Here is a 25,299-nt window from a genome sequence, read left to right on the forward strand (position 1 = left end):
CATCAGTCTCTGGGCATGTGTAATCCGTTCTACATGACGAGGCTTTATGGAGAAGCGCACAAGCTGGTGTTGATCTCCCAACATAAGTTTCTTCTGACAGGAAGGATCTACACCAAAAATTAAAAAGGGACAAATATAAATAATAAAAATATAAAAAGAAGATAAATATAAAATATATAAATATAAAAAGAAGTCTTTGGGAGTAGCAGGAGCAGGTAGGATTGGGGGCAGGAACACTGGTTACGTTATGGGCCCTCTAGTGCAGGGGATTACCTTGCTTCTCCTTCACACAGCAACTAATACTATTTTGGAGTAAGAACTAACCTATTGCTTATGACCAACACTGTCCATGCCCAGAATAAAGGCTGCAGGTTCAACCCTCAAAGTTTTAAGTGTCTTTGGTAGAAACTTCCAAGTCAGCCAGGGCTAATAGTCACCCTAGGCCTAAAAGTAAGTGACACGGGTTCCATCTCCTGGATTCAGAGTTTTATTTATAAAGCCTTTGATTTATCAAGTTTGGTGTAACTTCCAAACTAGCAACCAAACCAATCTCCCCTGAATTTTCCGCCCTTAAAATTGCCTCTCTGCTTCCTACTCTTTGGAGGGTGTGGATGAGAGTCTTAAATTCATCCTAGTGAAGAAATAGGCTGCTGACCAAGTATCTCTCGAATAGTGTGCCGTGGCACAGCTTGGCTCAAGCCGTGCAGATGCTCAAGGAGAGAGAAAGTATCAATAAGTCGGGAACGAATGGCATCAGCCCGGGGCAGTTGCACGTGTCCTACTGAGCGATAAGTGGCCATGTCTGTTAAGAAAATAAAAGAATCGAGTGTCATTTCATTTTTGGAGTTGCATCAAGCCTTAGAGGTTCTCTTCCCTTCCTCCCAACCTCTTTGCCCTTAAGAAGACAAACACATTGTACCCAGACTCAAGGCTTTTTGAAACAAATAAGACAGGAGTCATTACAGAGAATCTGCGTAGTTGACTAAGTGGACAGGCACCTTCACCTATGTGACAGCATTTCTAGTTAAAAGCAGCAGCCACAAAGAGCAGGAGTCCGGGGCTGGACAAAGAGGAATTCAGGCACCACCTGGACCTGAGGGTATCAGGTAATGCGATGAGGTGGGTCAGTGGGAGGGCTTAGGACTGCCGCCAAAAGAAAAACCAAATCAAGAGGAACTGGACAAAATGCAACAGCCTGATATTTTGAAAATGTGTCCCGTCCCGAGTGTGTCCACTCCAACGCGCTCCCTCGGGTGCCAGCTCCCTCTCTCAATTCCCACTTCTGGGCCTCACCTTTGCCCAGGCTCTCTTCCGCCCACTCAGCCCTGACTTCACTCCTCCGCCTCCGGCTCTGACGCCCCCTGCGCTCGGCTCTCCCCACGCGGGGCGAGCTCAGGGTCGGCTCCCAGCGCCGCACATCCAGCTCCGCCAGCCCGCCCGCTCCCGGGGTCCGGCTCGCCCCGGGCCCACCCCCAGCACCAGGCCCGGGCTCCCGCACCCTCCCAGCCTCGCTCGCCCCGGCGCCCGTCGCCTCCGCCCAGTCCCGCTCTCCGGCCACTCGGCGGTTACCAGCTGGTCCCTCCCGCCCGACGCAGGCGCCGCACAGCCAATCGGCGGCTGCCACACTGCGGCCCGAGCCGGGCTGGGGGGTTGGGACCTCCGGCTGCGAGGCCGTCTGGGCCAGACGCGCGAGCGCAGGCTGAGGGCTCGTGGTTCCTCTCTCGGCCTCCGCAGTCCCCGCCGAACCCTGACCCTCCTGGCCGCCGCCGCCTCACCTCGTCGCCATGCGCCTCTGCCGCCTAGCGCTGTTCCCGGGCCTGGCGCTGCTCCTCGCCGCGGCCCGCCTCGCCGCTGCCTCTGACGTGCTGGAACTCACGGACGACAACTTCGAGAGTCGCATCTCCGACACGGGCTCTGCAGGCCTTATGCTTGTCGAGTTCTTCGCCCCCTGGTGAGGCCATTTAGCCGGGGCGGCAGAGGGAAGGCCGGGTGGGCAGTGGACGAAGACGCGGGGATGGTAGGGCCTACGCAGCGCCGGCGCTCTCCATCGTTCCCGCGAGCCCGGCTGTGGCCGGCAGGTTTTCCACCCACCGGGGAGCCGAGCTGCCTCGCGGAGAGCGGAGACGTCGGTGCTGATGGCCTGGGAGCGAGATCCGAGAAGGAGAACGCGAAGGCCCCTCTCGCGCAGGGCCATATCCTTACCTCGGTGCTCCTGCGGCACTTCCTATCTGCAGAGGGTTTCACCCCCTGCACCCCATCCTCCCTCGATTGGTATCTTTAGAGTTTCTGAGTGAGTCCGCTTTACTGTTTTCCATTCTGTGGACGAGGCATCTCAAGGCCTTATATTGGAAGCCAACGTTTCACCAAGTGCAGAGGCCCTGGGCCCCCAGGATACTTCCTTTCTTCTTGCCCCACGCAGCCGTTGGTTTCTAGCCAAGATCAGAGTGGCTGCAGAATGGTCATAAGTGCTCTCTTAAGGCAGGCAGTTATTTGTCCATCGCCAGGTGCACACTTTCTCCATTAAACTGATCATTTCTCAGCACCAGCAGAATTCCGTTAAAAAGAGTAGGTGAACAGAGTAATTCCGTCAGGATCTGTCTAAATGGTCAGTTTTAATTAGGATTTCTGAAAAATGCCAAAGAAGACCCCGGTGAGAAAGTGATCAGTGTTGGAGAAGTACTCCACCTGAGAGTGCTTTAACTGAACTTGGATGTAAATTCCTTAGGATAGAACTAACTGGAAATAAAAAGCTGGGGGTGGGGTGGGAGTGGGGAGAGAGCAAATAGGATTTCTGACCCAGTAAACCTGAGCGTTGGGTTTTTTTTTTTTTTTTTTAACTCTCACATCTTTACCTTAGCAAACAATGATTATCTTAACGCTGGGGACAGCTCAGTATAACCACGCTAATTACAGTACTTAATTTTTCTCCTGCCACAGTGACCCTTAATTAAAAACTATTTGTATTCAAAAGTCTCAGTAAAAGAAAGTTAGTGGATAACTTTCACTTGCTTCTAACTCTGGTCTTCACTCTGCAGGGGCTCAGCTGACTCGAGGGTTACACTTGAAGTCCTGTAATGAAGACCACCTGAGCCAGAAGGGTGTGCTTAGAGGCAGCACATTTTGTTTTCAGCTTCTGACAGGTTTTGCATCCAGGGCATTCCCGCGACTAACTGGCAGTACTGATTACACATCATAGGTGGTCTTTACACGTCACTAGAAATCACGTTTTCTCTTAAAAACAACTCTTCCCAATCATGTAACCATGCTGTTAGCTTTGAGGGAGTGTTACTGTAATTAGAATGGCTGTATGGAGTTGTATCAAAACTGGGAGGTGCCTCTGTGACTACAGGGGTCCACATGAAGTGAATTGCTGGCGAATTGTGGGCTATTAGACTATTAGTTTAAAGCAGATTTTCCCCCCATGATTGAAAGTGATCTATGCTACTTTATTTTATTTTATTTTTTTTTTGCGGTATGCGGGCCTCTCACTGTTGTGGCCTCTCCCGTTGCGGAGCACAGGCTCCGGACGCACAGGCTCAGCGGCCATGCCTCACGGGCTTAGTTGCTCCGCAGCATGTGGGATCTTCCCGGACCAGGGCACGAACCCGTGTCTCCTGCATCGGCAGGCGGATTCTCAACCACTGCGCCACCAGGGAAGCCCTATGCTACTTTAAATTGTTGCATGTGCTTCCCTAAAAACTACATATCCCATCGTGCCCTAAACTATCCCTAAAGTTGGGTGGATCACTGCTGTGGTGTCTCCATGTAATTGGTTTGGAAGGTAAAGTCATCCTCCACAATGCCTACAAGAAGGATCAGTTTTCTGAATGAATAATTTGGAATCAGGGAAGTCTCCTGTTGATGATGTCCTTATTTCTTCATATTCAATTCTTTTATTTATTAATATCTCAGCTGGAAATGCTCTCTTACTGCTTTGTACTACTGTTATAAGTTAGATAGGAACAGTTAAAGAATCCTTATTAAGAGTAAAATGGACCCATTTTGAAAAAGTTGTTTTTCTCATTTGTTTTAGGGTATTTTTTCCACTTTCATTTTACAAGTGAAAGTGAAAGATTTCTTTACAGCTGACTCTAGACTAATATTTCCATTATGGAGTCAGTCATCTGTATAGTTTGTAAGAATGGGAGTATCTGAATTTCTCTTGAAGTAAATAGAACTATTTAAATGTTTGGGATAATTTCTGAATATTTATTAGTCAGTCTTAAGTCTTCAGCATCTACCTGTGTTGTAGATTTGTGCCCTACCCTCTAGGACAGTAGTATTAATTGATGATATTTGATACACAGTGTTTCTAGAGTATAGAAAAAGACTACGTGGATAGTATAAAATGGAATATTTAATGTTTCTTCTTATACATACTGATTCCTTTACTTGGAATTCCTTCCCCTCCCCACCCCCAGTTGATCTTTTCAACAAAATTTAGCTCAAAAGTGATTTCTTCCTTCTCTGGACGACTAACTGGTTGTTCCCTCCTCTCTATTGGGACCTAATAATACTATCACCCCTGCCAGCCTGATGTTCCTACAGGGAAAGGACTATATCAGTTTTTCTTCTATCAGAGGCTAAAGTAGCATGAGGCACATGACAGGCATAAAGTAATGATTGTTGGGTGAGTATATGTTGGGAGTCATTATTAACTGCTGGGTGCCATCCCTGAAGGTGAATGGGATTATTTGTGTTTTAGTATTATCTAGTAGTAGGTGAAAGAAGTAGTGGTAAAACTTGATGATCACCTTCAAAATCCACCTAAATTCCATTCCTGGTGAATTTAAAGAAGGCAATCTCCTCCAGCCTTATTGGAACTTGTTAGACAGGTCCTCCCTTTGGACATTTGATGATGTTGTGGATGTTAACAATGCTTAAGGCAATGGTTTTCAGTCCCAGCCTTGCCACTTATACACACTCCCCCACACCTCTGGTTATCTCCTGGATTCCTAGAGGAATCATTCAGTAAGTCCCAGGGTGGGGCCTAGGCACACAGTTTTTTTTGGTTTTGTTTGTTTGTTAATTAATTTATTTATTTTTATTTATTTTTGGCTGCATTGAGTCTTCATTGCTGCACGCGGGCTTTCTCTAGTTGCTGCAAGCAGGGGCTCCTCTTCATTGCGATGCACAGGCTTCTTATTGCGGTGGCCTATCTTGTTGTGGAGCATGGGCTCTAGGCACGTGGGCTTCAGTAGTTGTGGCATGCAGGCTCAGTAGTTGTGGCTGGTGGGCTCTAGAGTGCAGGCTCAGCAGTTGTGGCACATGGGCTTAGTTGCTCCGTGGCATGTGGGATCCTCCTGGACCAGGGGAACCCGTGTCCTCTGCATTGGCAGGTGGATTCTCAACCACTGTGCCACCAGGGAAGTCCCTTTTTTTTTTTTTTTTTAAATGCTTAATGGATATTTTTTATATGCATCTGTGTTGAGACCCACTGGTCTGGCCTAATTATTTTGTACTATTTTTTTTTCTCTTCAGGTGTTTAAAGGTAGTTGAGGTGAAACTTCTTAAATCTGTTGTCTGTCTTCTTAACAATTATTACATACGTATTCAACAGAAATCTCTTAATACATATAACACATTTATTATCTCTTAACCAAAAAAATAAAAAGCCCTTCATAGTTCTGTTGTTTTTAACCAATATTTTGTAATTCTCAGTTTACAGTTCTTATGCCTCTCTTGATAAATTTATTCCTAATTACATTTCTTCTTTTTCTTCTTTTTTTGGCTGCGCTGGCTCTTCGTTGCGGCGTGTGGGCTCCAGCGTGCACGGGCTCAGTAGTTGCGGCACGCAGGCTTAGTTGCCCTGCAACATGTGGGATTAGTTCCCCAACCAGGGATTGAACCCACATCCCCTGCATTGGAAGGCTGATTCTTAACCACTGGACCACCAGGGAAGTCCCCATAGTTCTCTTGAATGCATCATTCTCACTAGTAATTTTAACTTTGCTCTACTATTCCCCTTCTCTAAAATACCCTACCCCATCCTGTCTGAAGCCTTAAATCTTTAAGGCCCAGATCCAATTCTTATTCTCTTTAACACACATTCATTTTTAACCTTTGCACCCTTATGTTCCCAAAAGCTTAAGTTTATCAGATAAATTGGTTATTTTATTAAATCAACTGGAATTTGTGTAGTTTTGTTAGAACCCATGTACATGAATTTTTAATTTACTATGGAATACAGAGGATATAATGAATGTATTTTGTGCCTCACGAAGACAGAAATGCTACCAATGAAACTGACAACGATTGCAAGACACATCCCAATTTCAGATATGGTAAAAGGTGCATCTGTGAAACACAGTATAAGGAATACCATTTATTCACCACCCAGTCTAAAAAATAAAGCCAGTATAGTTGAAGTCCCTTGTGTACCCCTTCCCCATCTTACACACTGGCCATCCTGAATTTGGTTTTTATCATTTGGTTCTTTTATACTTTTAGTAAATATGTATGTGACTCTAAGCAACATCTAATATTATAGTCTTTTTTTATATTACTCTTTCAGTTAAGCTTTCTAATTATTATTATTATTATTATTTTTGCGGTACGCAGGCCTCTCACTGTTGTGGCCTCTTCTGTTGCGGAGCACAAGCTCCGGACGCGCAGGCTCAGCGGCCATGGCTCACGGGCCCAGCCGCTCCGCGGCATGTGGGATCTTCCCGGACCGGGGCACGAACCCGTGTCCCCTGCATCGGCAGGTGGACTCTCAAACACTGCACCACCAGGGAAGCCCCTCTAATGATTATTTTTGAATAGGACTTCTAAAGACCTTGAAGAATATAAATTCTTAGAATTATTTGTTTTAAACAAGTTTTGGGGGCAGAATGTTTCCAAGTTACTTATCCATCCATTACTTAATAAAATAAATTTTGAGATTTTGGCTATGAAATGTCAGCACAAATTTCTTCTGTGTTTCCTTCCTTCTGTTTTCTAATTCTATATTTTCTGTCTTTGGGGAGGTCACAGAACTACTCACGTTCTCCCAGTGATCCCTCTGCAAGTACTTGGCTTTTGAAGAGATGATACATAGCTGGTGCTAGTTGTGTACTGATAAGCCCCTACCCACATATTATGTACAGTGTGCCTGTGGGACTGTTAGGGCTTTCTGGGCAGAGGAGCAGGTGTTTATGATGGCCCTCTGGGAAAATATTCTAATTGACATAATGCTTTATCTTTTTTTTTTTTTCATGGTGCTTTATCTTCATCAGTAGTTATAGTCAGGTGAACTCTGTAGCTGTAAAAATTAAGCTTTCTGTCTTAAATATGTCATTCTCACGCTATGTTGAAACTCAGCTGAGAAGGAAAAAAGCCTCCATCGAGCTGCTAATGTATATCAAATGAGCACCCTTTGGGCCTTATTCGACTAACCCCCCTCAAACTGGGTTTCTGGTCAAAGAGTCATATTCAAGGAATGGAGAAAAAGTACTTGATTGTGACTCTTAAAGAGTTAATATCATACTTGGGACCTTATAAGGTTTCAACCACTATATTTTCAAGGACTACAGTGCTGGTTTTCTAAGGAAAAATACATACCTTCCTTTAGGAAATGCTACCAGGAATGGGATTATTGCTGTCTTGCCCTTTATTTTATCCTCATTAATTGGTCAAAAGGGCTTGAGCCCTTTCCTTCTTTAATGTGGCTTATACTTCTGACTACAGTTTTCAGGTCTCAATTGTACTTTTTAAATCTTATTTTAAAATTGAAATATAGTTAATATACAATGCTGTGTTAGTTTCAGGTGTACAGCAGTGATTCAGTTAAACATGTATATATCCTTTTTCAGATTCTTTTCCAGTATAGGGTATTACAGGATAGTGAATATAGTTCCCTGTGCTAGGTCCTTATTTATTTTATATATAGTAATGTGTATATGTTAATCCCAGACTCCTAATTTACCCCCACCATCGCCACCCCATTGCACACTTTCCCAGATCGGGGCATGAACCCGCATCCCCTGCATCGACAGGCGGATTCTCAACCACTGCGCCACCAGGGAAGCCCCAGCCCATTGCACTTTTGAGAAGATAGATGCTGCTCTGGACTGAGCCAGTCCTATAGAGTTGACCTCAGGCTAGAGAAGGGAGCTTTACCTCTGAGAGCTCTGGTTTACCTTATCAGTACTGGATGTTGTTCAGGTGATGTTTTTGCTTTTGGAAGCAGCTACTAATCAAAAGTAGTATTATAATTTGAGATTCTTCCCAGAGAAACAAAATTAACAAACTTATATATTTGCCTTTTTTGTTTAATATATCTGTATAGGTGCGGACACTGCAAAAAGCTTGCCCCAGAATATGAAGCTGCAGCTACCAGATTAAAAGGAATAGTCCCATTAGCAAAGGTGAGTATAGGTGGATTCTTCATTAAAGGAAATGAGGTATTTTAAATAGTAGTTGGTAAAAATTAACATTGATTTTCTTTATTCTTATGGTGCCAAGAAGAAGAGGGAACACTAGTTTCTGGGAAAATACACAGCTGACTTGTATTAATTACGGTTTCAAAAGATTACAAGTAGTGAAACTAAGGGAAATGCTGGCATAAGAAATAAGTAAAATACATTGTAGATAAAAATTAAGGGGCAAACATGGAAAGTAAAATTACAATAGTCAAGTTTAGAGGAAAATTATCAATGAGTAAATGAGTTCCCTAAATTACTAGACGCTATTCATAATGATGGGAATAGAAAGATGACAAGAGGATGCTGATAAGTATTAACTAACTGGTCATCTGTAAACTTAGTATTTGCTTTTATAGTCAAACTAACGCTTCCAGAATTTTATGTAGTAAACCCCTAGTTGCTCCAGTCTAAAAGTTCACATCTCAGCCAGCCTCAGATAAATAGTTCATACATACATAGGATTGTTTTTGAAAACTATTTTTAATCCTGATGTTCTGTGGCAGCTTGCCATAGAAAAAAAGAGTTCAGTCATGATTTTGTTCCTGCTTCATGTAGCTGTAGTCTGTGTTACTATAGATGCATTACTTTTCTGAACTTTAGTTTATATTAAGGCATTATCATACCTCAGAATCTTATGAAGATTAATGAGATAATACATGCAAAGTGCTGATGGCATTACCTAGTTTGGAATAAGTGGCTAAATAGATGGAAGTTGTTTTTCTTCTTCCTGATAGGTCTCACTAGATCTGTCATGTTACAGTTTAGCCCAAATTCAGACTAGCTCAGGGAGAATGTTTAAGTAGCAGTACCTTTGCAAATAACCATAGGTGACTTGCCAAATCAAATTATACCCCAGCTCACCTAAGGGGTATATACCGATACATCTCACTGATGTTAATCATTATCAAAGTAAGCCACTCTTACTAATTTAAGTGATTTATCCTTTACATATTCTGAGGGGCAGGAAAAAGGTGGAGAACACTGCTTTAGACAATAGAGACTCTAAGGGCAGAATTTAAATAGTCATTTGTGTATTTTGTATGAGGCCCAGGAATCTAAATTTTAGAGTTCCTTAGGTGGTTCTGAGGTAGCCAGCCAAGTACCAGTCTGCCTTTAAAATCTAATATTCTGTAGGATGTGTCAAAAATTGCTTGATATTTTGATTTGACCACTCTTAATATTTTGGAAATATAGGAAGAGCCTGCAGTAGGCTTTTGGATAACAAGTGGTTCGTGTATTCTAATCTTTAGGTTGATTGTACTGCCAACACAAACACCTGTAATAAGTATGGAGTGAGTGGATATCCAACCCTGAAGATATTTAGAGATGGTGAAGAAGCAGGTGCTTATGATGGGCCTAGGACTGCTGGTAAGGATCCTGGATTACATTCTGGAAACTGGATTTGTTTAAGTACCCTGTTCTTTGTAGTGGGAACATGACATTTTCTATACAAGATACTTTAAGTCTTAAAAATTCCTCACCTAAGAGGTCAGTTTGGAAGCTAACAAAAGACTTCTCTAACTGAACAGATGATGTAAGTAATATACAAAATACTTGAACTTGATTTATAAGGTTTACTAGGCATTTTTTTGTTTGACAAATACTTATTTAATACTCTGTGCCAGATATTCCAGATATACTAGGTGCCCAGAATTTATTGATAAATAAAACAGACAAGGTTCCCACTCTTGTGATGCTTACATTCTGGGAGATGAAGAGAAGGTATCACACAAGTTTAAAAATATATATAGATAACCACCTCACATCCATTAGGATGACTACTATAAAGAAAAAAAGAAAAGAAAAGAACAAGTGTTGGCAAGGATGTGGAGAAATTGGAACTGTTCTGCACTGTTGTTGTGGACTTACATAAAATGGTGCATGCAGCTGCTTTGGAAAACAGAATGGTGGATCCTAAAAAAAACAAAAATAGAATTACTGTATGATCCACCAGTTCCACTTCTGAGTGTATACCTAGAAGAATTAAAAGCAGAGTCTGGAAGAGATATTTGTATACCCATGTTTATAGCTGCATTATTGACAATAGCAAAAAGGTGGAAGCAGCCCAAGTGTCCCATCAGTGGATGAATGAATATACAAAATGCAGTATATTAATAATAATTATATGTAAATTGTATATAATACAGTGGAATATTATTCAGCCTTAAAGAGGAAGTTCTGATGTGCTACAACATAGGTGAACCTTGAAGACATGCTAAGTGAGATAAGCCAGTACAAAAAGACAAATACTGTTTCATTCCACTTATATGAGATTCCTAGTCAGTTTCACAGAGACAGAAGTAGAATGTGGTTCCCAAGGGCTGTGGGGAGTTGCTTAATGAATAGAGTTTCAGTTTTGCGAAATGAAAACAGTACTGGAGATTGGTTGTACAACAGTGTGAATGTGCTTAATGCCACAGAAATGTATACTTTAAAATGGTTAAGATGGTAAATTTTATGTATATTTTACCAAAACTAAAAATTTTTTAATGTCAGTAATATATGTGGATAAGATAAATTCAGTTAGTGATCAGAGCATTAAAGGAGAAAAATAAAACTGATGTGATAGTGATTGGGGTTGGGAGTACCACATTATGAGTGATCAGGGGAGTAACCTTTGAGCTGAGACCTGAATGATAGGAAGGAGCTAACCATGAGAAGATATGGACCAGAGCTTTCCAGGCAGAGGGAAAACAGGTACAAAAAGGTCCTAAAGCATAACTGAGCTTGATATGTTCAAGGGACAGAAAGGCCTTGTGGCTGGAATATAATTAGCAAGGATGACAGGTGAAGTTTGGGAGGTAAGTGGGCTGGCCCTGTACGTAGGGCCCATAATTAATGAGAAAGTATGTTTTGGACAGTTTTATCTTGAGTCTATCAAATAATTAGGCACATTTTACCTTTTTATGATGAAAAGTTGAGAGGAAAGGGGTTCGTTCAGTTTGGGCATTTTAGGTGATGTGGAATTTTTTCAGCATGTATGATTGTTACTCGTATACAAAGCTGTACATAAGATGGCCTCTGTCTAACTCTTAAGACTATTAAGACTTAAAACTATTTCACTTTAGGACCTTTGCCCTAGCTGTGTCCACAGCCTGAAATGATCTTCCCCCATGTTTGCATGGCTTGCTCCTTTTTTTCATTCAGATCTTGGCTTAAATTTCACCTCCCAGGGAATTCCCTGGCGGTCCAGTGGTTAGGACTCGGCGCTTCACTGCAGTGACCCAGGTTCGATCCCTGGTCATGCAGCTAAGATCACACAAGCTGCGCGGCACGGCCCCCACCCCCCCAAAAAAAATTCTTCCAGATGCTTTCCCAGGCCACCAAACCTAAGGTAGCCACCCAGTCATACTCTTACCATCCTCTTAATTCTCTGCATAGCACTGGTTACTATCTGATATTTTAAATTGTTTACTTATTTGAAGATTTATTGTATTATTTATTTGGGGATTTATTTGGAGATTTACTTATATTGTAAGCTCCAAGAGATCAGAGACCTTGTTTGGTTTATTTATTACTCTATCCCCAGTACCTAGGTTCTCCACATGTAGTAGATAATCACTCTTCAATGCATGAATAAGTATTTTGGCCCAACTGAGGTCATTTAGCCAACACTCAAAATTTGGTATGTCTAAAAACAAAAGGTAAAATCTTCATTTTTTTTTTCCTGATCTTAAAAGCATTAATGAACGTGTTATGATTCAGATTTTATTAGCTCAGGGTAGAGTTAGCAGTTAGAATTATTGATATGTTTTTCTCTGGACTTACGTCTAAACTATATTGTGTGTGAACCCAACCAGACTGCTACTAGGCAGATAATCTCACTTGGGCTGTACATAGATTTCTTAAACTTAAGTATTTCTCAGCATCTGACTAGGTGATCAGATGTTTGGCTACTTAAGATGGATTATTTTATTCATGTATTCTAAGAACTATGCTGTTTGCCTTCCTGCTTCAACTGGTTACTTAGTACTCCCATTATACATTCCAGAGAATTTTAAATACTCAGGGAGAAAAGTAACACTTTTCATCATAGCCCTGAGGTAAAGTTCTTTATAATAATTTATATTGTGATATAGTAATTACAATCCCCTTGCAAGCCAAAAAATTCATATCTGATTTCAGTTTACCTGTTGACACAACCCCTCCTCTGTGAGGAGTTGAGAAAAACATTTAAGAGGAAAAAAATCATGAATGGAGAGAGAAGGAAAGAAAAACCTCTAAAAGAAGCAAAATAGACTCAATCATGTTGAAAGAGTTAAACAGTACTCTGTCTCAGTCGGTCAGCAAATCCTGAGTTCTCAGAAGAGAAAGGGGTGGGAGAGGTGCTACAGAGGAGTAGCACGGAACCCAGAAGAAAATAGAATAACAGTCTGTCAACTAGACTTAAAGGGTAAAAGATTTTTTGTGTTTTTGTGTGTGATTATTATTATTATTATTTTATTTTTTTTTTTTTTGCGGTATGCGGGCCTCTCACTGTTGTGGCCTCTCCCGTTGCGGAGCACAGGCTCTGGACGCGCAGGCCTAGCGGCCATGGCTCACGGGCTTAGTTGCTCCGCGGCATGTGGGATCTTCCCGGACCAGGGCACGAACCCGTGTCTCCTGCATCGGCAGGCGGATTCTCAACCACTGCGCCACCAGGGAAGCCCTGTGATTATTATTTTTAAACAGTTTTACTTACCTAGCGCATTTCACCTAAAATAGGAAAATGTGATTTGGGTGGATCCGGTTCATGGCATAGTTTGACCTGTATATAGTTAAACCCTGAAACAAGATAGCCAAGGCACTGCATTTTCTACTTTTAAAATGCAAGGCTACATGTGACTATGCCACTTAAGAATAAAGGATTTGTTTGTTTAATTCATTTGCAAAATGGATATTTTTTGAACTTGTTATGTGTTAGGTATTATTCTTAGAGTTAGGTATGTATCAGCAAAACAGACAAAAATAAATAAGGATAGAGTATTAGATGGGTGAAATGAGCTATAAGAAAGATAAAGCAGGCGATAACGGAGTGTTGGGGGTTGAATAGGTTTTAGTTTACAAGGAATGGTTAGGGAAATCTTCCTTGAGAAGATGACTTTTTAAAAAAATTTGTTTTTATGTATTATTTTTGGCTGCGTTTAGTCTTTGTTGCTGCGCGCGGGCTTTCTTTAGCTGCAACGAGCGGGGGCTACTCTTCGTTGCTGTGTGCAGGCTTCTCATTGGGGTGGCTTCTTTTGTTGCGGAGCATGGGCTCTAGGCGCATGGGCTTCAGTAATTGGCACGTGGGCTCATTTGTTGTGGCTCGCGGGCTCCAGAGCACAGGGTCGGTAGTTGTGGCTCACGGGCGTAGTTGCTCCGTGGCATGTGGGATCTTCCCGGACCAGGGCTCAAACCTGTGTCCCCTGCGTTGGCAGGCTGATTCTTAACCACTGAGCCACAAGGGAGGTCCCGAGAAGATGACATTTTGAGTTAAGACCTAAAGGAGGAGATGAGGAAGGAAGCCAGGTGGATATCTGGGGAAAGATTGTTCTAGGCAGAGAACAACATGCACAAAGGTATTATCTGTATTGTTATAAACACTTTAATACATCACTGGCAGGGATATGAATAAGTACAGTCTCTTTGGGGGGGCAGTTAAACAGTTATAAATGCATGTACTCTTTGACCCAGTGAATCCACTTTTAGGAAATTACCCTACAGATACACTCAGTCATGTGTAAAATGATGCTAGTACAAGGTTGATTCTTGCAGAATCATTTATAGCAGCAAGAAATTGGAAACAAATGTTCATCAGTTGTGGCTGGTTAAATAAATTATGGTACATCCATACAATGAAACACTATGTGGCTATAAAGAATATAGAGGTAGCTCATTATGTATATTGACATAAATTATCTCTAAGCTGTGTTAAATGACAAAAACAAAACACAGAACAGCATATGTGTGTGCTGCCATTTGAGAAGAAAAGAAAAGAATAAATATGTAATTGCTTGTTTGTGAATAATATGTCTGGAAGGATATACAAAAAACTGAAATGTTATCCTATAGGGAAGAAACTGGGTCACAAGAAAAGGATTGGAAGAAAACTTCATTGTATATGCTTTTGAACTTTTTAAACTTTAAATCATGTGAATGATTACCTTTTCAAAAATTATAAATTTGTGTTGCTATAATCTTTCATCTTGTCTTTTAAGATGGAATTGTCAGCCACCTGAAGAAGCAGGCTGGACCAGCTTCAGTTCGTCTCAGGACTGAGGAAGAATTTGAAAAGTTCATTAGTGATAAAGATGCTTCTGTGGTGGGTGAGTAGCAAATTTGATTATGCCACAAAATCATTAACATGGTTTCAAAAGCCCTGTATGTCTGAAGTAAACAATAAAGTTAAAACTGTTTAGGAAACCTTGGGGGCAGCTGAAAAGACAACTCGCAAAATTAGGTCAGCATTACTATAATGTAGAAAAAATTGGTGTTCTATTTGAGTGGCCTGGTATTCTTTCAGGTGTAAAGATTTAATGTCAGTTAAAGAAAATAGGAATAGCTTCAGTTTTTCCTATTACTTCTTAAACTCCTGAGATTTAACTCAAATAATAGGGTACTTAAAACTGAAAATGGGGTTTTAAGGTGGGAGGATATAAATAAATGATAAACCTCTGTATCTGCTGTTTTCATAGTTGTAGGGGAATTTACAATTTAAGATCAAATTGCTAGGATTTGTGTATGTTTTTACAGCAATCTTTGCTTTCTTGGGTGTTGCAATATCTCATTATTTTTAAAATAACTCGAGCCAATTAAACACATTCTACATCTTGAGTGTTTTTTGTTTTGTTTTAAATGTAACATATAATACATTTGACTAAAAAATAAATTTAAACGTACAAGCATGTGTTCTCTTAATCTCCTAATTACTGTAATAAAACTGACTTTCTGGCAGTAGAGGATGCTTTATTATTAAAGTTTGACTAAAAGTCACTTTTTATCTGGATATTGATTCTGTATATTTTACAAGGAGTTAACCATAAGTAGACATTTAATAAACACTGAGCTTTCGGGCACTTGACTAGATTTGAAGTTCTAAAGACAAATAAGACATAGAAAAAAATATGGTGAATTAACTTACAGTTTATTTTGACATACTACTTTATTTAATCCTCTGACACCTGAATAGTCCCCATGACCCTAAGGAGTTAGGCAATTTGCTCAAATTTTTCAACTGTGAAAAACTAGAATTAAGACTTGAACCCTGACAAATTCTCTCCCTTGGCTTTTCCTCAAACATTTTTTTTTTAAGGGTAGAGAAAGAATTCTTATCCTAAATATTTCATCAAATATCCTCAGTACTCATGGCATAGCAGACCCAATCCTCGTATCTATCTTGCTTTGCTTATCCATAATAAGATAATGACTTTGAAAAAATAGAAGAATTTTAAAGTTTTGAATATGTCTCAGCACTTACTGTTTCTTCCTTGTGTTTGACATTTTCTATATAGGTTTTTTCAAGGATTTATTCAGTGATGCTCACTCTGAGTTTCTAAAAGCAGCCAGCAACTTGAGGGATAACTACCGATTTGCACACACCAATGTTGAGTCTCTGGTGAACAAGTATGATGATGATGGAGAGTAAGTAACTGAGTTAAATGCCCTTGTAAATGTGCACCTTGACCAAGTGCTATTGTGTGAACTGGTGGTTTTTAAGCTTAGTTTTTCCAAAAGCTTTATTGAGCACATACTAGGCTAAGTTCTGGAATCTATTGCTGCCTTTGAGGGGCATCTAGTAATGGGAGACAGTGAGTATATTTAAAAATACAAGTGTAAGTGAGCATTATATGTATTCTGGTAGAAATTAGGCAGAGGTATATCTTGAAAGATAAGTTTTTCCAGGCAGGTTATGGAGGGGGATAAAGATTATTTCAGATAGAGCAGCAAGAGAGAGGGCCCCAAGATGTGAAACAACCTAAGCGTGTTGGGACCTGTAGTACTGCTGGAGTATTGTTCATGGATGAGGTCATAGTGAAAGGTAAGCTTGGAGAGGTAAGCAGAGACCAAATTATAGAAAACCTTAAGTGCCATACAGAAAAATTTAGATTTTATCTTTTAGACATTTGAAAGCCATTGAAAAACTTTGAGCTAGACAGTAATGTGATTAATTTTGTGTTTTCAGAGGAAAAGACACTGGCACCCATATAGTGGTGGTTTGAGAGGGGGGAGGGATGGCAAGGCAGTCAAGAGAGTCTAAACTAAGGGTGACATCTGAGAATCTAAATTAAGGCAGTATTAGGGGCAATGAAGGAGTGTGTATAAAAAATGTAGGCAATAGGATTTGGCCCCTAGCCAGGTGTGAAAAGGGGCAGATCTACAGTAAGTCTAGGTTTCTAAAGACTTGGATAACTGGGCCAATCATCATCAAGCTATGAAGAAGACTAAGAGAAACAAATTTGGGGGGAATGATGATGAGTTCTACTTTGGCACAGTGAATTTGAGTAGTTTTAAGACATCCAGGTGGTGAAGACCCATTGGACAATTGGATAAATGAGACTAAAATTCAGGAAAAGTTCTCAACTGAGATAAAAGATTTATAGGTCAACCACATGTAAGTGGTTATTTAAACCATGGTACTAGATGAGATCACTCAAGGTGAGCATATAGAGTAAAAAGAAAAGCATGACAAGGATTAGTGTTATTTATTTATATTTAACAAAATATGCAGTGTTTACTATGTGCCGTGTACTGTTAACTCTTTTAATTCTCTTAACAAATAGTTGAGACAGAGCTGTCATTATCTCCATTTTACAGAGGAGAAAGCACACAAAGAGGTTAAGACTTCACATGCCATAAATGGCAGAACCGGGATTGAACCTTTGCAGCTAGAAGGTCTAGCTGCAAAGTTGTTGGGCTTAACCATGAGGCTCTACTGCCTTTTAGATTAAGAGACACCAGGTCTTAAAAAAAAAAATAAGAGAGACACCAGGTCTATTAATGATGTGGAGCCACTTGTGGCTCATTAAGCACACCACATATCAGCCTGTTACCCTTAGATTTGTTCACTGTGTCTGCCTCTCACACTTGCCATTAAAAGTGGCCTATCAGCGGGACTTCCCTGGTGGTCCAGTGGCTAAGACTCTGCCCTCCCAGTGCAGGGGGCCTGGGTTTGATCCCTGGTCGGGGAACTAGGTCCCACATGCCGCAACAAAGATCCTGCATGCTGCAACTAAGACCCGGGGCAGCCAAGTAAATAAATAAATAAATCTTTTTTTTTTTTTTTTTTTAAGGAAAAAAAATTGGCCTATCAGCCTCTGATCAGAAGTCTTAGAAGTCTTAGAAGACCTTATATGAAGGGTGTCTTAAGTTCTTCATTTGTACCCCAATGCCATAACATCATTAAAGATCACATTTAGAACTGATTTCAATTTTTGACAATAACTGCTCTGAAATTGGTAACTATGCTTTTAAAAAAAATCTGAGACATTCACTTTCTTGGTTGCCCAGCATGTTTATATTAGGTCCCTTTTTGCTATGTAATTGCCCTGTAAACTATGAAAATGCCTTTTTTTTTTTTTTTTTTTTTTTTTTTTTTGGCGGTACGCGGGCCTCTCACTGTTGTGGCCTCTCCCATTGCGGAGCGCAGGCTCAGCGGCCATGGCTCACGAGCCTAGCCACTCCACGGCATGTGGGATCTTCCCGGACTGGGGCACGAACTCGCGACCCCTGCATCGGCAGACGGACTCTCAACCACTGTGCCACCAGGGAAGCCCAATGCCTGTGTTTTAACTGACATAAAGTTAATAGTTAACATTGGAAGAGTTGAGAGAGGGATATAAGGACTTAAAGGTGCTGACACCTAGCCCAAAACAGTGATAAAATTGTATACAGGTGTATATAGTTTGGGGAGGAGGAATGAATGAAAGAGAAGCAAGAGGCAAGATATTGATAGTTAGAATATTGTTATTTTCTGGGAACGCTTGTACTAGATATAAACCTGTGACTCAGAACCAAATGGGGTTCAGTTTTAGCTGAACAAAGGTTAGAAAGTAAAAACGGGCACTTCCCTGGTGGCACAGCGATTATGAATCTGGATGCCACTGTAGAGGACACAGGTTCGAGCCCTGGTCCGGGAAGATCCCACATGCCGCAGAGCAACTAAGGCCATGTGCCACAACTACTGAGCCCGCGCTCTAGGGCCCACGAGCCACAACTACTGAGCCCACATGCCTAGAGCCCGAGCTCCGCAACAAGAGAAACCAACGCAATGAGAAGCCTGCGCATCTCAATGAAGGGTAGCCCCAGCTTGCCACAACTAGAGAAAGCCTGCACACAGCAACAAAGACCCAACGCAGCCAAAAGTAAATACATAAATTTATTAAAAGAAAAAAAAGTAAAGAAGGAATTTCCCTCAAGTGTTCTGGTGGAATGAGGAAAGCTTGGTTTAGGGAGAGAGGTAATGTAGTACCAGCAAGAGAAAACTTTGTAAACTGTGTTTATTCATATAGAGAAATCTAGAACAAAAAAATTTTTAATGGACTCAAGCTAAACATTATCTATAATTATATACCTACCTATAGAATTTTTACAGCTGGGAAGAATCTTAAATATATTTTCTCTAATGAAGTAATTTTCTTACTGTATGGGAGAGTTGAATTTTCAAGGAGACTGGCAGGGCAAGGTACCTTCCAATAAGAGCAAGTTCTGCTTTATTTTATTATACATATTGGGGCTTTGGGGTAAGTTGGGTTCTGTTTTTTATTGTTTTTAAAGGTTTGCAAATTAATTATCTACTCTAACCCCCTTTTGTACTGATGTAAAAGCTGAAGCCCAGAAGAATTAAATTGATACCTGGCCCAAGGTCTTTGAAGTTAGTGGTGGAGCAAGAATTAGAACCAAGGTATTCTAACTTTGCAACCCAGGTTTATTAAATCATCATACCCAATTATTGCACTTGAAATTAAGGTGGTTAGCTCCTTACCGTTGATGAGAAGGTCATGTTGCCAAGGCTGTGGTCCCAGAAAAGAGTCCTTATGTGCTTAAATGGTGATAGTAGAAGTGGCAGCAACCATAGATAGTCTGAGCTTTAAATAAAAGGTGGGAGGGCTTCCCTGGTGGCACAGTGGTTGAGAGTCCGCCTGCTGATGCAGGGGATATGGGTTTGTGCCCCAGTCCGGGAAGATCCCACATGCCGCAGAGTGGCTGGGCCCGTGAGCCATGGCCACTGAGCCTGCACATCCGGAGCCTGTGCTCCGCAATGGGAGAGGCCACAACAGTGAGCGGCCCGCATACGGAAAAAAAAAAAAAAGAAAAAAGGTGGGAGACAGTTCTTCTGCTGTCTACCTACTAAGACTTTTTTTTCTAAAGGGGTATCACCTTGTTTCGCCCATCACATCTGATGAACAAGTTTGAGGAGAGGACTGTCGCATATACAGAACAGAAAATGACCAGTGGAAAGATTAAAAAATTTATTCAGGAAAACATGTGAGTACCTCTTTATACTTTTGGGATTGTTTGGCTTCATTTTAGTTTGTTTATCTCAGTTATTAAGCAGAGCCATGTTTTAGATTAAATAGCCTCATTCATGGGATTGCAATGATAATAGTTGAGTTTATATTAAAGTAGTAATGTTTGGGTTCTAGAACTCCTATTGTGGTCCTGTAAGTTACATTACTCGGTACTTATCCTATAGATTGAAAATTTCTTTCCTTTTTAAGTGCTGTCAGTTACTTTATGATAATTCCATAATATAGCTATAAATCAGCCAAATTTGATAATGGATTGTATCATTTCAGTTTTGGTATCTGCCCTCACATGACAGAAGACAATAAAGATTTGATACAGGGCAAGGACTTACTTATGGCCTACTATGATGTGGACTATGAAAAGAATGCTAAAGGTTCCAACTACTGGAGAAACAGGTAATAAGAATAATTTTTCCCCTTTGTAAATAAGTTTACCCAGTGCATAAACAATTCCTTCTAACTGTCCTATTACCATGTGTGATGTGAGAACAGATAAGAAAATGGGATTTGAAGCTGTAAGGATAAATAAACTATTTCCAAAATCTGTTGGGCATATCTACCATAGGTGTTCCTTTGCCGTGTGACACAGCTGATTCCTGACCTCCCAATAAAAGATGCAAATGTCATCTAAAATGTCCTTTAACACATTGTGCCTGTTGCCCATTGAGACTCTCAGTGTATTTTATCCTTATAAATTTTCTTTTTGGGTTAGTTATTCCTTCAGTATTTTATAGTTATGTAATATAACAAGTTTCAGTGGGAATGGACTATTTGCTTGGGTACCACCAGTTTGGCAGTGAAGTTCAGTAAGACACTGGAGTACACCATAATCCTATGTTAGTGCCCAAGAACACAAGTTCAGACTGTTACCAGAGGGCTGCAAGGACTATGAAATTTTGCTTTCTAGTCTCTTGCTTCTTGGTTTAGAAGTGCTTTACCACCCTGGTATAATCTTGGCATAAATATCTCTTGTTTCCTATAGAGTGATGATGGTGGCAAAGAAATTCTTGGATGCTGGGAAGAAACTCAACTTTGCTGTAGCTAGCCGCAAAACCTTTAGCCATGAACTTTCTGATTTTGGCTTGGAAAGCACTACTGGAGAGATTCCTGTTGTTGCTATCAGAACTGCAAAAGGAGAGAAGTTTGTCATGCAGGAGGAGTTCTCGTGAGTTACAAGTTAGCGTGGGTTTGGGATTTGATTCTGCAAAGAAACTATTAAAAGCCTTTTTACACTACTAAAGATTTATAAAGAACATTGGAATGTGAAGCTAGGTCTTGTAATCAAGACATATGACGGTCACTTTTCTCAATTAATTATAGATACTTTAAGGATCATGATTCTTTTTTTTTTTTTTGCGGTACGTGGGCCTCTCACTGTTGTGGCCTCTCCCGTTGCGGAGCACAGGCTCCGGACGCGCAGGCTCAGCAGCCATGGCTCACGGGCCCAGCTGCTCTGCGGCATGTGGGATCTTCCCGGACCGGGGCACGAACCCGTGTCCTCTGGATTGGCAGGTGGACTCTCAAACTCTCAACCACTGCGCCACCAGGGAAGCCCAAGGATCATGATTCTTAATAAATTTTGAAAAGTAACAAAAGGATGGCAGCTTGGAATTCTTACATGATTGTTTCCACCCTGCTATTAAAAATAGTAGATAGATGGCTTCCCTGGTGGCGCAGTGGTTGAGAATCTGCCTGCCAATGCAGTAGACACAGGTTCGAGCCCTGGTCTGGGGAGGCCCCACATGACGCGGAGCAACTGGGCCCATGAGCCACAATTACCGAGCCTGTGCGTCTGGATCCTGTGCTCCGCAACAAGAGAGGCAGCGATAGTGAGAGGCCTGCACACCACGATGAAGAGTGGCCCCTGCTTGCCACAACTAGAGAAAGCCCTTGCACAGAAACGAAGACCCAACACAGCCATAAATAAATAAATAAATAAAATGAAAATTTTAAAAAATAGTAGATAAAAAACATTAGACAGTCTCTTTGAGATTGATGTAATTTCACACCAACCCAGTCCCTTCCCATCCCTACAGAATGTCTTTTCTTCTTCGAATACCACATTGGCCTAAAGTAAACTCAGGGAATTGGAAAGATCTTAAGACTCCAGACAGTTTTGACTATCGCCTTCTGAGACTTCAGGAGATTAAGACGAGAAAATCTTCCCGTGAGTGAAATCAGTAAAAAAAAAAAAAAAAAAAAAAAAGGGCTTCCCTGGTGGCGCAGTGGTTGAGGGTCCACCTGCCGATGCAGGGGATACGGGTTTGTGTCCCGGTTCGGGAGGATCCCGCGTGCCTTGGAGCGGCTGGGCCCGTGAGCCGTGGCCACTGAGCCTGTGTGTTCGGAGCCTGTGCTCCACACCGGTGAGAAGCCCGCGTACTGCAAAAAAAAAAAAAAAAAGGTACCATAAATAGGCATTATTCTCCAGAGCAACAAAATAGGACCTGGTTCTTTTGCAGAATTGAATTTCCAGAAGGACCAATGTTTTCTTCCTTCTCTGACCTTTCTAATCCACAAAGAACACACTAGAAATACAAGAAGGTGGTTGCTTTCTCATTCAGTCTGTAGTTCTGCATATTGAGAAACAAGGGCTCCGTCTTTTTTTTTTTTTTTAACTTCCAGTTACTTCCTAGCCTTGAAATTTAAACTATGTAGAAAGTATTCTAAGAAATGGTTTTTAGTTTTCTCAGTGGTGGGAGCAAGTTAACAAAACTGATCCTTGTTTTTCCAATACCAGACGCGATGGCAAGGCTCTTGAGAGATTCCTGCAGGATTACTTTGATGGCAACCTGAAGAGATACCTGAAGTCTGAGCCTATCCCAGAGAGCAATGATGGGCCCGTAAAGGTGAGGCGCACACAACCTCCCCAAGCCTCTACACAGCTGTCTCTCCTCATTTCTTTATTCCCAAAATACTGGGAAGTGCTAAGTGAAGACCATGTTGGCTACTCAGTTTCTGTTTTTGTTTGTACTCACCTCCCTTATCATAAAATAAGAATTGTCAGAGTTCATAATGCTTAATAGGGGAGGAGTAGAATTTTCTGATGATGTTTGTATGAGGCCTAGGTTACTCTTCAGGGCAGAGCAAGCTAACCCCTAATAGAATAGTTTTAAGAATCGTTTTAATATTGTTGTTCTGAGATTATTTTAAGGAAGAGTTGGGTACCACTTGTTTCCTGTGACTTTCTGAACTTAGTCTGACAGGTGACAGACATGGGAATGAGTTGATTTCTGGGGAATGGTAATATCTTAATAAAGTCTATAAATATGAGTTGGGTTTCATATTTTTAGTGGCAACACAACAAATTTGAGAGGGATCGGGTCCAGAAACAAATATAGCTCATGAATGTATTCAACTCACCTTACCAGCTAGAGAATCTTCTGTGTTTCCCAGGTAGTGGTAGCAGAGAATTTTGATGAAATAGTGAATGATGAAAATAAAGATGTGCTGATTGAATTTTATGCTCCTTGGTGTGGTCACTGTAAGAATCTGGAGCCTAAGTATAAAGAACTGGGAGAGAAGGTAAGTCTGAACCATATTCTGAAGTTAAATTTGAGTTGGGAAGTTTACATACATAGTCAGCATTGGCTATTTAGTTACCCTTATTAGTTCAGAACCTAAGTACTGGTAGATTTTTTTTTTCCAACTCTCTACTGTTTACTCACTTTCTCCTGACTGCCCTCTGAGCCTGTGCAGTGCCTCAGATACCTCCTTTACCTTTCCACTCCTCAGACTCAATCTAGATTGTGGTTAAAAGTATCCTGGCTTCTGAATTTTGGTAATGGCTTATATGAATTCATTATGTTCCTTCATCTTAAATCATTTGGCTTAGCCCTTATAATATCTTATTTAGGCCAGGTAATTGTGAAGGTGTCTGTATATAGAGTCGTAATGTGTACGAACCAAGAGAGAAAAGGGAAGTTTATGGAAAGTTTGATATTGTGTGCAAGTATCACTGTTCCTATCTCAGCAGCAAAACTTATCCAAGCTTGTAAAGAATGAGATTGTTTTAAGTCCTAAATTGACTGTGTCCCTCAGTCAATGAAAACTTGAAATTTAAAGATCTAACCTTTTTATTAACAGCTCAGAAAAGACCCAAATATTATCATAGCCAAGATGGATGCCACAGCCAATGATGTGCCTTCTCCATATGAAGTCAGAGGGTAAGTAGATTAAAAACTAGTAAAAGTATCTAGGTAACTGATAGGAAAAAATAAGCTTGTAAACCGTTTCTGTATTGCGCATAGTTTGGGGAGTCCTCACATTCCAGTTGAGCACAGAACCATCAGTGCCTTCCTGGCTTAAAGTTCTGCAGCATTGGCCCACATGACTGCCACAGACCTTGTGAGCTTTCATATTTCTGAGTTTTGATAGGATGTAACGTAGCCACCAATGGAAAATAGTATCTGGTCAGGTTAGAAATCATGAAGAGAAGTTACTCCTAAAAGCAGTTATTAGGAAAGTGTATGTCAGAGTTACTCTGGAATCTGAAATTTGTCAACTCTTTTCTTCTTTTCCCAGTTTTCCTACCATCTACTTCTCTCCAGCCAACAAGAAGCTGAATCCAAAGAAATATGAAGTAAGTGCATTGTCTCATCTCCCCACAAATACATACACACACACAGACACATATTCAGTTCTTTGAGTTTATATAACTGGAAACGCAACTCATGGTCCATATACGTGGTTGCTGATGTGCTTTTAAAAATTCAAGTCTTCGTATTGGGGGGGAAAAGTCCACAGTTCTTTAAAAGGTTAAATTTTCAGAGTTATCTTTCTGTTTTCAGGGTGGCCGTGAATTAAGTGATTTTATTAGCTATCTAAAGCGAGAGGCTACAAACCCCCCTGTAATTCAAGAAGAAAAACCCAAGAAGAAGAAGAAGGCACAGGAGGATCTCTAAAGCAGCAGCCAAACACACCACTTTGTAAAAGGACTCTTCCACAAGAGATGGGAAAACCATTGGGGAGGACTGGGACCCATATGGGATTATTACCTCTCAGGGCTGAGAGGGCAGAATGGATATAATCTGAATCCTGTTAAATTTTCTCTAAACTGTTTCTTAGCTGCACTGTTTATGAGAATACCAGAACCAGTTTATGTTTGTGGTTTTGGGAAAAATTATTTGTGTTGGGGGGAATGTTGTGAGGGGGGGAATTGAGGTGGGGGTTATTTTCTAATTTTTTTTGTACATTTGGAACGGTGACAATAAATGCGCCCCCTTTATACTGTCTTTTCTCCACGAGTTGGGGAAGCAGAGGTTCTCTAGACCAGAACTGTCTAGTAGAACTTTCTGCTATGATAGAAATGTTCTATAATCTTCATTGCCCAATACCTGTAGCTATTGAGCATTAGAAATGTAGCTAGAAACCATATTTTAAATTTTCATTAAATAGTCACATGTAGGGCT

General features: G+C 40.9%; 1 protein-coding gene across 1 annotated transcript; it reads left to right on the forward strand.

Moving 5' to 3' along the window:
• Window positions 1-1,322: 1,322 nt before the first annotated feature.
• PDIA3 (protein disulfide isomerase family A member 3) lies at window positions 1,323-24,949 on the forward strand. The gene is made up of 13 exons (XM_059059389.2): window positions 1,323-1,951; window positions 8,270-8,348; window positions 9,656-9,773; window positions 14,585-14,692; window positions 15,878-16,007; window positions 19,734-19,850; window positions 20,162-20,287; window positions 20,874-21,056; window positions 22,629-22,737; window positions 23,285-23,413; window positions 23,975-24,054; window positions 24,413-24,470; window positions 24,679-24,949. The coding sequence occupies exons 1-13, from the start codon at window positions 1,785-1,787 to the stop codon at window positions 24,790-24,792; spliced, it is 1,518 nt and encodes a 505-aa protein (XP_058915372.1). The 5' UTR covers window positions 1,323-1,784; the 3' UTR covers window positions 24,793-24,949.
• Window positions 24,950-25,299: the final 350 nt, after the last annotated feature.

This window comes from Kogia breviceps, chromosome 3, assembly GCF_026419965.1.
Source record: "Kogia breviceps isolate mKogBre1 chromosome 3, mKogBre1 haplotype 1, whole genome shotgun sequence".
NCBI lineage: Eukaryota > Metazoa > Chordata > Mammalia > Artiodactyla > Physeteridae > Kogia > Kogia breviceps.